The following is a 12,655-nucleotide window of genomic DNA, read 5'->3' on the forward strand; positions in this document are numbered from 1 at the left end:
AAGAGGGAAATTCAAAGTGGGCACGAAATAAGATTTGGGCCAATGGGATTACAGATTCATGAGACTTCAGGGGAGGAACACAGCTTGGAATAAATCATACATTTTTGAGGGGTACATTTTCGAGATAGAGCATACCATTTGAATGAAATGCAACACCACAATAGATTAATAAGATAGATGATAGATAGATAGATAGATAGATAGATAGATAGATAGATAGATAGACAAGGAAAATAGAGATATATGAATGCACTTGCCTGTATAACTTTGTATAGAAAGGGATGGGGATGTGACAGGTTATTCTTTTCTACACACGGGAAACAATCTTTTTCCCAGAAAAATCAGCTTCCTTCTTCAATGACCACCAGGGTATCTGAAGACCCCACCAAGATGGCCCTGTGATGCCAATGGCCTGTGCAATCCAGCAAGTCAAGAAAGTAAGGCCTGCCTCTTAATACTACAGTGGTGTTAAAGAGGTTTATTCTCGGTTTTTGGTACCAAGAGGAACAAACTGAAGCCCCTTGCCATAAAATGCCTGCACAAGCACCAGTGCAAATCACAGCCAAAGGAAGGATGAAGCCAAGGTGTCCCACAACCACAGCCCAAGTGGCCAGAGATCCTCCTTCAACCGTGGCTGCATTGAAGCCCCACTGACTGCCAAGAAGAAAAGCGCCCTACTTAGAGCAAGCAAACTTAACCCTCTGCCAGGACACAAATTCAGAGGGAAAAAAATTTTAAAACACCCACACCACCAGACACACTTCCCAGTGAGAAGGGTTGGAACTCTCTGCCCCCCAGCACTTGCCCGGCAGGCAGGTTCACAAAGGTGCTGGGAGCTAAGCTGTGCCCTGCGAGGGAACAGAGCCAGCCTCCCTTCAGTGGGAGAAGGCGCGGCCTCAGCTGTAGCCCCGGGTGCCTGCGGTGGCCCAGGGCACGGCCATGGCTGTCAATGTGTTGGGCTGCAGCACAGGGCAGGCCGGAGCTCAGCAGCCTCAGCAGAGCCCAGGGCCGCGGCCCTTCCCTGCCGGGGCCCGAGCCTGGCCCGGCCCGGCCCGGCCTGAGCAGCCCGGACTGGCCCAGGGGATGGGCTGCGCCCGCCCGCTGTGCCCACAGGCTGGGCCCAAGCCTTTGCAAGAGGCTTTCTCCCAGCTTGGCAAAACCTCGGCCAAGTGTCCCTGTGCTGTGCTGAGAAGAGTAAAAAACCACTTCAAATTTAACCCTGCTGCCCAACGCATGAGGGATCCCTGCACACCTTAGGAGAGGCCATCAATACTCCTTTGTGCCTCATGAGGGATCCCTGCACGCCTCTGCAGGGACCCCAAAATATCCCAGTGTGGCTCATGAGGTCCAGGCCCAGCTGATGCCAAAGAAGGAAACGTGTCCTCAGCGCAGGGACGCTCAGCATGGGCTCCCCCATCCCCTCAGGGCCCCGCCGCTGGGCACAGCAGCCCCTGCCTGGCTCCTGCCTGCCCACACCGTGGCCATCCACGGCTGCTCCTGGGCACGGAGCTCAGCCAGTGCTGATGCCAGGTGGGCTTTGCTGCTGCTACCACATGGACATAACTGTGAAAACTCTATTTCTTTATTTAAACATAAAATGTGGGACAAGCCCTGCCCTGCCAGACAAGGGGTGCCCACCTTCAGTCCTGGCCGGGGAACAGGACCAGGGGGCTCAGTGGGAGAGGGTCTCGTTGAGGAGGGGTGGGTTTTGGGACGGCCGCATGGTGGGGATGCAGCCATGGCAAGGCAGATAGGGGCAGAAGTGAAGAGCTGGGGTAAACTATCAGGTTGTCATTGCCTCTGTTTGTAGGTTTGTCTTCTGAAGATACACACGAGCACCTGTGAAGAGAGGAGGTGGCTGAGGCCACAGCTGCCAGTGGCACACAGGGAGCCTCCTGCACAGCAGGGCCCATAACTGGCAAGGCTCCCCAGCACGGCTGGAGCTGCTGGCACAGCTGGGCCCAGCTGGACAGCTGCCCCTCAAGGCCCCGGCCAGCAGGGCACGGCTCTGGGCAGGGTCCCTGGCCAGGAGCGGGCCCCAGAGCGCCTCTGCCTTTCAAGGGCAATCTCGGCCCTGCTCTTTCTCCTCCCCACCTCCCTCTGCCTCTGCCCTGTGCCCCTGGGGCTGCTCTTGGCCAGGCAGCCTCAGTGGGAGCCAGCTCTGGCTGCAGCCCCAGCGGGGCCCCCAGGACAAGGCCCAGCAATTAAGAGGCCAATGGAAGCACTGGGCAGCAGCAGAACCCTCAGCAGAGTTATTTGGACAATCATGGACTGGCCACAACTCCACTGCAGCCTCAAAGGGCATGTTCCCTGTCCACGTTAGACTTTCAAAAGAAGCTGTTGGAGGGGGAGAGCACAAAACACTCACTGTTTTCTGTTCCAAGAATACCAGATTCCAATGCAGCACAATATGAAGACAAGCTCCAAAGAAAGCACGCCTGCCAGTAACCCTCGCCAACAGCCTGTTCCCTGACAGAAACCCCTTCTGAGGCCATCCTGGGCATTGGGAACAGGTCTTGTGGTGCCGGCTGCATCTGTGGGAGCAATGGGGAGCGTGAGCCCGTGCTGTCCTGCACTGCTGAGCTGGCAGCACGGTGGATACGGGCAGGACGTTCTCTGTTTCCCCCAGAGCTGGGGCCTGCAGGCACCTTGCCGGCCCTGGCACAGGCTGTGCCAGCCAACAAAGCCCAGCAGGCCGGGAGGAGAGCCCGGGGGCAGCGCAGCTGCTTGGGCAGTGGCTGCTGCCAGGGACACGGGCCAAAGCCATCCCTGAGCAGCCACTGCCACCCCTGGCCCTCCCTGTCCCGTGACAGCTCCCCCAGCCCCAGGGGACAGGCTCAGGCCCTGTCAGGACCCAGCGCAGCCCCTGCCCAGTCGGGAGCCAGGGCTGGCTCTGGCCCTGGGCTGGCGGCAGGGCTCCCGCTTGGGGCTGCTCCTGTGCCTTGGGCCTCTGGGCACTCAGGGCCAGCTCCGCAGCAGCTGCAGCGCCAGGGACGTTGCTGCACCAGTCCCGTTTCCCCGGGGCTCTGAACCAGCTCCAGAGGCCTGGAAGCCCAGGCGCCTCCAGCTTTGGCTGCTGCCGGGCCGGGCAAGGGCAGGCCCTGGGGGAAGAGCTGCTGCCACACAGCCCCGGCCAGGGCTGAGCCCGGCACAGCAATTACCTGCTGTGCCTGTGCCCATGTCTGGCATCGCCTTCCTTCCTGCAGCTGGGGCTGGCACCGAAGATAGAGTGCTTCCTTCAGGAAATGCCACCTTCCACTGAAGCACTATGTCCCTCTCTTGACAAAGGAAGGGAGACAGCTGCATCAGATGGGGCTGTTTCCCACTTGGGCGGTGGCATCAGAGGTAATATTTGTGAAATTTATGGAGCAGGAAAATAGCCAGATTACAGTGGCATGATGAGAGCACTTCCACCTCCAAACAGCCACCCTTTTCCTAATCTGCAGGGCTGGATATAGTGGAGGATCTCAGGGTGTGCTACAGTTTGGGCTGCCTGTCAGTTACAGAATCACAGAATCATGAGGTTGGAAGAGACCTCTAAGATCATCAAGTCCAACCTATGCCCTAACATCTCAACTAGACTATAGCACCAAGTGCCATGTCCAGTCTTTTTTTAAACACATCCAGAGATGGTGATTCCACCACCTCCCTGGGAAGACAATTCCAGTGCTTTATTATTCTTTCAGTGAAAATTTTTTTCCTAATATCTAACCTATACTTTCCCTGACGTAGCTTGAGACTGTGTCCCCTTGTTCTGTCAGTTGCTGCCCGGTGGAAGAGACCGACCCCCACCTGTCTACAACCTCCCTTCAGGAAGTTGTAGAGAGCAATAAGGTCACATCTAAGCCTCCTCTTCTCCAGGCTAAACAACCCCAGCTCCCTCAAACGTTCCTCGTAGGGCTTGTTTTCCAAGCCCCTCACCAGCCTCGTTGCTCTCCTCTGGACACGCTCAAGTATCTCAATATCCTTCCTAAATTGAGGGGCCCAGAACTGGACACAGTACTCAAGATGTGGCCTCACCAGTGCCGAGTACAGGGGGAGAATGACCTCCCTGCTCCTGCTGCTCACACAAGTCCTAATGCAGGCCAGGATGCCGTTGGCCTTCTTGGCCACCAAGGCACATTGCTGGCTCATATCCAATCGGCTGTCAACCAGCACCCCCAGGTCCCTTTCTGCCTGAACACTATCCAGCCACACCGTCCCCAGCCTGTAACGCTGTAGGGGATTTGTGTGGCCAAAATGCAGAACTCGGCACTTAGACTTATTAAACTTCATACTGTTGGACTCTGCCCATCCATCCAACCGACTAAGGCTCTCTGCAGAGCCTTCCTTCCTTCCAATAGATCAACACAAGCTCCCAGCTTAGTGTCGTCTGCAAATTTACTAATGAAGGACTCGATGCCCTCATCCATGTCATCTATAAAAATATTAAATAGAACTGGTCCCAGTACAGACCCCTGAGGGACACCACTGGTGACTGGCCGCCAGCTGGATGCAGCACCGTTCACCATCACTCTCTGGGCCCAGCCATCCAGCCAGTTCCTAACCCAGCGAAGAGTGCTCCTATCCAAGCCACGGGCTGCCAGCTTTTCCAGGAGTGTGCTGTGGGAGACAGTATCAAAGGCCTTGCTGAAGTCTAAATAGACAACATCCACAGCCTTTCCTGCATCCATCAGACGAGTTACCTGGTCATAGAAGGAGACCAGGTTGGTCAGACATGACCTACCCTTCATAAACCCATGCTGACTTGGTCTGATACCCTGGCCATCCTGTAAGTGCTGTGTGATAGCACTTAGTATGAACCGTTCCATTATCTTACCTGGTACTGAGGTCAGGCTAACTGGCCTGTAATTACCAGGATCCTCCTTCCCACCTTTTTTGTAAACAGGTGTCACATTGGCCAGTTTCCAATCATCTGGAACCTCACCAGTGAGCCACGACTCCTGGTAAATGATGGAGAGCGGCTTGGCAACCTCATCTGCCAGCTCCCTCATCACCCTAGGGTGAATCCCATCTGGTCCCATTGATTTATAAATATCCAAGTGTCCCAGCAGTTCTCTGACTGCCTCCTCTTGGATAATAAGAGGACCATTCTGATCCCTGGCACCACCTACCAACCCTTGAGGACAGTTGTCATGAGGATAAGCTGTCTTACCACTAAAGACTGAGGTGAAGAAAACTTTAAGCACTTCCGCCTTTTCCGCATCTTTAGTAACTAGTTTGCCTGCTCCATCCAATAAGGAACCGAGGTTGGTTATACCCTTCCTTTTACCATTAATATATTTGTAAAAACTTTTTTTATTATTTTTAACAGAAGTTGCCAAGTTGAGTTCAAACTGAGCTTTGGCCTCCCTAATTTTTTTTCTACATGCCCTGGCAGCACCCTTAAATAATTCCTCAGAAATCACTCCCTCCTTAAAAAGATGATACATCTTTTTCTTATTTCTAAGTTCCTTCAAAACCTCATTACTCATCCAGACTGGACGTTTGTCTCGTCTACTCATCTTTCGGCACAGGGACAGTCTGTTCTTGTGCCCTCAAGATCTCTGCTTTGAAGCACACCCATCTCTCCTGGACTCCTTTGTTTTTAAAGGCTCTTTCCCAAGGAATTCTCTGGATAAGTCTTTTAAATAGGCCAAAATCTGCCCTCCGGAAGTCCAATGTAGAGATCTTATTGATATTCCTCCTTATTTCACCAATTATTGAGAATTCTATAGTTTCATGATCACTATGCCCCAAGCGGCCTACAACCTCCACATCACCTACCAGTCCATCTCTATTTGTAAACAATAGGTCTAACATAGCCCCTCCCCTGGTGGGTTTGCCCACCAGTTGTGACAAAAAGTTATCCTCCACACATTCTAAAAACCTTCTAGATTGCTGGTTTTTTGCTGTATTGAGTTCCCAGCAGATGTCTGGTAGGTTGAAGTCACCCACAAGAACAAGGGCTGATGATCCTGAGACTTTGTTCAGTTGTTTATAGAATAAGTTGTCCACCTCTTCATCCTGGTTGGGTGGACGATAGCAGACTCCCAGTAGGATGTCAGCCTTGTTGGCCTTCCCCTTAATTTTTACCCATAGGGACTCAACTGCATCATCCTTAGTCTCAATACCTGTGACATCCAAAACCTCCCTAATATAAAGGGCCACCCCTCCACCTCTTCTCCCTTTTCTGTCTTTTCTGAAGAGCTTGTAGCCATCCAGTGCAGTGCTCCAACTATGTGAGTCATCCCACCACGTTTCTGTGATGGCAACTACATCATAGTCCTGCTGATGCACCATGGCCTCCAGCTCTTCTTGTTTGTTACCCATGCTGCGTGCATTGGTATGCATGCATCTCAGCTGGGCTGCTTTCTCCCCTAACACAGTCTTACCACCCTTGGGCCTGCTTCCAAACAGCCCAGTTGCATCCCCTTCCCCCTTCAAACCTAGTTTAAAGCCCTCTCAATAAAGTCTGCCAGTTCATGAGCTAAAAACCTCCTACCCTTAACAGAGAGATGTACCCCATCTGATTCCAGTAGAGCAGGTGCCATAAAGGTTGCTCCATGATCAAAGAATCCAAAATTTTGCCGATAACACCAACCCTTGAGCCATTTCTTACTGATATACGTTTTCCTATTCCTTTCATTATTTTTCTCTGCCACCAAAGGGACTGAGCAGAACACTACCTGTGCACCTGTCCTATCAACCACTTGACCCAGTGCCCTAAACTCCCTTTTAATCACCTTGACACTCCTCTTTTCAATCTCATCACTGCCAGCTTGGAGTATCAGCAGTGGGTAATAATCAAAGGACTGAATCAGCCTAGGAAGTTTCTCAGTGATGTTTTGTACCTGGGCCCCAGGGAGGCAGCAGACCTCCCTGTGGGATGGGTCAGGTCAACATACGGGGCCCTCCGTCCCCCTCAGAAGGGGATCACCCACCACGATTACCCTTCTTTTTTTCTTGACATTAGAGGTGGTAATCCTTTTTTTAGGCAAGTCATAATTGGGAGGCTCACTGGGTAGGTGATTTTCCTCTAAATCATCTCTCTGGCTGTCTAGATCCAGTGCCTCATACCTATTCTGAAGTGGCACCTGGCTAGCGGATGGGGGGCAGGAGGGACTTTTGTTATTACCACCCCGAGCAGGGACCCATTTCCACTCCCCTTCATCTACCAGCTGCCCCTCTATTGCCTGAGAGTGAAAGACATATGAGCCCTCTGACTCCTGGTGGACCTCCCTTAAAGATGTAAGGGCTGAACTCCACCAGTCTATTTCCTTTTCACTATCCCTGATACTCCTTAACCTTTCGACTTCTTCCCTAAGCTCAGCCACTAGCGAAAGGAGGTCATTCACTTCTTCACACCTCAGGCAGGCCTTCTCCATAACATCCCCTGAAGCCACTGATAAGCTCAAACACTCCGGGCAGGAATGGGTCTGTACGGACGCATCCTTTTTGGAGGGTTCTACTTGATCATGTACACTTGTACCAACCACAGATTTTGACTGGGTTAAAACCATTGCCTAAGAGAAAGCCCAAAATCAATCAACCAATAAAACAATACTTCACCAAGCTAGCTGGAACCTGCAGCCCCACCTGCTTGCCCTGCCTGCGCGAACTGCTGCGCAAACTGCTGTGACCCTGTTTACCTGCTCCTGTTCGCCGCACTCTGGGTCGCCGCGCTCCCCAGAGGTCTCCTATAATGGGTAACTCCGGAACAAGGAAGCTCCACCTCCTGCTCCTGAGTGGCTCACAAAGCAAAGCCCCACACCTGTTCAGTATTACCTATAATGGGTCACTCCGGAACAAGGAAGCTCCACCTCCTGCTCCTGAGTGGCTCACAAGCAAAGCCCCACGCCTGATGCCAAATGCCTTCCTACAGAGGCTGGGCAGAAGCTGCAGCCAGGCCAGGCTGGGAAACAGCCCTGCAGGGCGTGAAAGCAGCAGCGGGGCAGTGAGGCTTCCATGGATTCCTTCCCGCTGTGCCGGGCATGGTGTGTCCAGATGTGCAGCCATAGCCCCTGTGTGCTGAGTCCCAGGGGAAGCATGAGGGAAATGCACCCACCTTCTCTTGTCTGCAGGGGTTCCTTCAGCTCTTGCCTAATCTGTTTGGATGGTTCCAGGGATATCTTATCTGTTGTATCTTGGATTTTCCCTGTTGGAGTACCTTAGAGAAAAATATTTCCATTTCCCAGGAATGGATCCCACAAAAGCAAGGCTCGGCCTGTGGGGCCAGCAGGGACACACTACTCACCACTGTGATGGGAGCTGGGCTTGAGTGCAACATCCAAGGTAGGAGCTGGAGAAGTCCTCCCTGTAGACACATCTGTAACACAACACCCACAGAAGCTTCTGTCACCTGGTGCCTGCCCGCTTGTCTACAATTCTTCCTTGGTGGCACACTGAGAACATACCTGCAGGAGGCTCCAAGGGCTTCAAAACTTTATTCATCCAAGCTGATGGAGAAGCCTTCCCAGCAACCTCATCTGGAACGGAGCACAGATGAGAACACTTTCCAGGGTGTGCTGGGATCCCCTTCTGCCACAGGGAACTGGGCACTGCACGGCGGTCAGCTAAGGCTGTGGGAGCCAGATGTGAATAGATATGGCCAAAGCTGCACAGGGGCCTGGGGAGCTCTGGGCTGGCTCCTGGTCACTCTCCACACTCTTTCCCTGCCCTCAGCAACATCCCTGGGAGGGGTGGCTGGAGCAGCGCAGGGCCCCCGGGTTCACTCCCTCAGACACAGAGGAAATCCTCTCTAAAACCCCGGGGAAAACTGCAGCAGGCAGTGCCACAGCTATCCATCCCGCCCTCTGTCCCTCCTGTCCTCCTTCTGCTGGGAAAGCTACTAGATCCCAAGGGCAAACAGCCAGGCCCTCTCAGGACACACTGCAGCCTTGCTCTCCCCCTCTGTCCTTTCCCCACCGTGGGCACCCCGTGCAGTCGCTGCCAGATTTCAGGAAGTGTCTCCCACGGAGGGACCCCAGCAGGACTGCTCAGGACCCGAGTGCCCTGAGCCTGCTCGGGATAATTCCCCTGGGCTGTGCCGCTCTAGTCCAGGCTGTGCCTGCACTGCCAAGCAGCAGAGAGGGCAGCTCAAGCCTCAGCAGGTCTCAGGCCCAGAGGCACAGCAATTACCTCCTGGGCCTGGGCCTGGCATCGCCTCTCTTCCTGCAGCAGAGGCTGGCACGGAACCACTGCTTCCTCTGGGAAACGCCGCCTTATGCCCAGCCTCTGCATCCACTTCTGGAGAAAGGAAGAGGGACAGCTGGATCAGGTGGGGCTGTTCCCCACTGGGGAGGTGGCGCCTTCAGGAGGGAATGCTTGTCAAAGACATGGCTAAGAATCAGGAAATCCCTATAAACATTTTGGGAAGGCCAGGGCCCTCCCTTCTCCAAACTGCTGCCCTTTCTGTTCTACCCGGTGACTGGAAAATTGCAGGGGATCTCAGTCCTGTGCTGTAATTAGGTGGCCTGTCAGCTGATGCCAAATGCCTTCCTGCAGGGGCTGGGCAGAAGCTGCAGCCAGGCCAGGCTGGGAAACAGCCCTGCAGGGCGTGAAAGCAGCAGCAGGGCAGCGAGGCTGCCATGGATCCCTTCCCACTGTGCCAGGCACGGCGTGTCCAGATGTGCAGCCAAAGCCCACAGATGCTGAGTCCCAGGGGAAGCACGAGGGAAATGCACCCACCTTCTCCTGCCTGCTGCATTTCCTTCAGCATTTGCCTCATGTTTTTGGATGGATCATGGAGTTTCTGGTGTCCTGTAGCTTGGTCCTTCCCCCTCAGAGGACCTTGGAGCAACAGAATTCCATTTCCCAGGAACAGATCCCTCAAAAGCAGGGCTCAGCCTGTGGGGTCAGCAGGGACACACTACTCACCCCTGCGATGGTTGCCAGGCTTCTGTGTAGGAATCAGCAAAGGAGCTGGACAAGTCCTCCCTGCAGACACACCTGTAACTCAACAGCCACAGAAGCTTCTGCCATCTCTGCTGATCTGCACGGGCACCACTGAGCCGCAGGAGCGGTGAGGGGATCGCACAGGGCGAGGGCACACACGTGCATGGTTCTGTGCTGGCACCTGCAGCGATGCCTCCCTGGCCCAGCTTTGGGCTCTGAGCTGGCAGCTCTCCCAGGGGAAAGGCCTTGACCTACCCTCGGCATCTCCCACAGCCTCAGTCCTGGACGTGGCTTGGGAAGCTGCACCACCTTCACCAGCAGGTTCAGCTGCAAAGAAAGACAGGACAGAAGACCTGTAAATCCACCAACAGAAACACCAGCCAAACCTCACTAAAAAGTCACGACTATCCTTGAAGTAAAATAGACTGATGCATGTTCAGACCTAAGCTTGTAAGCTGTAAAACCAATTGTTATGAGAAGTAAAATATTTTATTTTAAACTGTATTATTCATGAGGTTGTTTTAAGTGAACTGAATATTTAGATTGTGATATGCAAATTTATTTCAAAAAATAAAATATTTTTGTGCTTTTGTCAGAATAGAGAAAAGAAACAGAAGTAAAAGCTAATGAAACACTGTAAAGAATATATTAGAACAAGTAATATGATGCGTGAAAAATCTGAAAAAATTAAGTATATAAGATACAAACCAGATTTAAGTTCCAAGAAACATTAAAAGTAAAATTAAATCAGATAGCGTATAACAAAAGCCATTAGATATTTAATAAGGATCAAATTAAACTAAAGGAAAACAGCCAAGTATTGCTGAAGGAAAGAGAAGTGTACAGACTAATTACAACTTCAGAGCTAAAATGTCAAAGAAATAAAACTATAACAATTAGAAATGAGGAGATGCTATCATAAATCCCGAAAAACAATTTAAAAGGCTCTTCTAAATCTTATGAAGTAAATACTGAGAATGAGACGAATGACACCAGTGACTAGATCCCAAGGTGTAAGCTCTGCTACCAAGAAGATACACATCTTGGCCCTTTGGCTGCAACCCAAAGGGGCTTTGAGAGAGCTAGAGAGTTAAAACTGCAGAGGATTATTGTCACTGTATCAGTCATCCAAGCCCAAAAAGAATGAGCCATATGCACACTCCCAAGTTAGTGCAGTACGCTATAAGTTTAACAAAATCAGAATGTGCACTATGAGTAGTAAAAGACACTGCAATAAAGAAAATGTGGAATAGAGCAAAAAGAATAAAATGGCAAAATTTGTAAGCAATATATTAAAACCTTTTCTTCTGTAAGAGCTAGAGAAGAAATAAATCCTGAGAGTAGAATATAGCAAATTGCTCGAGAGTTAAGAAAACAAGTACATGAGACAGTTGTAAAGACGTATTTTAGCAGGCAACATAAGAATACATGAAAAACTTATTTTACAAATATTACCAGCCTTAAACGACTATGGAGTCAAAATATATCTAAATTACAATAAGCACATGCATTGATATAAAAAAATATAACTGACAATCCAAAGAAAAGAAATTAAAGATTTAGAATAATCTACCTTATGAGAAGAGCTGTTAATTTTAGACCCTGACTAGTAGTATAAAAGTGTAGTTGTTAAGTTTTATAAATACTAAATATAAAATTCAAAAATAAGTAAGCTTTGTCAAAGTGTATCCTAAAAGTACAAATTTAATAAATTAATATAGAAAGGGATGGATTCTGATAGATTGTATGTACAAATTCATGCTGAGACTACAGTAATCTCGCCTAATGAAAATCCTAGCATACCAAAAGAGGGTTCTGGGCAATCAACATGCACCAAAATCCTAGCCTGAATATTCGTCCCCGGAAATGCTGATTCCAGAAGATTATTTGTCTGACCAAACCTCTGCAATGTGCATTCAATTTGCATCATCTATAAGATAAATGTGTGCCTCCTAGAATGCATATTCCAGGAGATTTTCTTCTAACAATGTGAATTATTTACCAGTTTTGGGGAAACTCTCAGCAAGAGCTGCAGCAAGAAAGGAAAAACTACATGAAAATGCAAAAAGGATAAGATCAACCATAAGAAAGCAGAAAAACGCCTGCCCCCAACAACCCTTGGAGCTTGGAAATGTACAAAAACACTTTGTGAGAGCTGTCCCTTAGTGATGCACAGGGGAGAGAAATGCCCCACCTGTCTCACCTGACGCTGTCAGCCTGCTTCAGGGCCAATCTGATATTTGCTTCTAGACATTCTAAGACTGTATTTTAATTATGAAATAAATTCTCCTTATTAATCAAAAAAAGCTAATTATTTAAAACATGCGGGACACCTGGGACCCTCATCAGGGACCCCAAAATATCCCTTTGTGCCTCTTCAGGTCCAGGCCCAGATGATGCCACAGAAGGAAATGTGCCCTCAGCCCAGGGATGCTCAGCATGGGCTCCCCCATCCCCTCGGGCCCCGCCGCTGGGCACAGCAGCCCCTGCCTGGCTCCTGCCTGCCCACACTGTGGCCATCCACGGCTGCTCCTGGGCATGGAGCTCAGCCACTGCTGCTGCCGGGTGGGCTTTGCTGGTGCTACCACCAGGACAATCTGGTCACAGCTGCATCTCTCTACTGCAATAGAAGAGCTGATTTGGGAAGTGCTGTGTTGCCCCATTTCTTCAGCCCCACTAGCTGCCCACACCCACAGTGGCACTGGGCTGCCCCCAGAAAACTGTCGAATCTGGGCTGTGGCTGCAGGGCACAGCTGCTCTACAGCACAGGTGGACTGCC

The 12,655-nt window shown here is 51.0% G+C and overlaps 1 protein-coding gene and 1 long non-coding RNA gene across 2 annotated transcripts in view; both read right to left on the bottom strand.

The window, feature by feature from the left end:
• Positions 1-5,661: 5,661 nt before the first annotated feature.
• The window catches only part of LOC135308414 (uncharacterized), a 104,296-nt gene continuing 97,302 nt past the window's right edge, over positions 5,662-12,655 (bottom strand). Inside the window, exons 4-6 of the mRNA XM_064433324.1 lie at positions 8,397-8,468; positions 8,237-8,308; positions 5,662-8,149 (exon numbers count right to left, since the gene is read on the bottom strand). Of these exons, the coding sequence (XP_064289394.1) occupies positions 7,821-8,149; positions 8,237-8,308; positions 8,397-8,468 (473 nt within the window). The 3' untranslated portion in view covers positions 5,662-7,820. The remainder of the gene's footprint in view (positions 8,150-8,236; positions 8,309-8,396; positions 8,469-12,655) is intronic.
• On the bottom strand, positions 9,121-12,273 carry LOC135308415 (uncharacterized). The gene is made up of 5 exons (XR_010368851.1): positions 11,879-12,273; positions 10,132-10,203; positions 9,859-9,930; positions 9,670-9,771; positions 9,121-9,228 (listed from the first exon to the last, which is right to left on the bottom strand). It is a non-coding gene; the product is annotated as an uncharacterized LOC135308415 (long non-coding RNA).

Source organism: Passer domesticus, chromosome 10, assembly GCF_036417665.1.
Source record: "Passer domesticus isolate bPasDom1 chromosome 10, bPasDom1.hap1, whole genome shotgun sequence".
NCBI lineage: Eukaryota > Metazoa > Chordata > Aves > Passeriformes > Passeridae > Passer > Passer domesticus.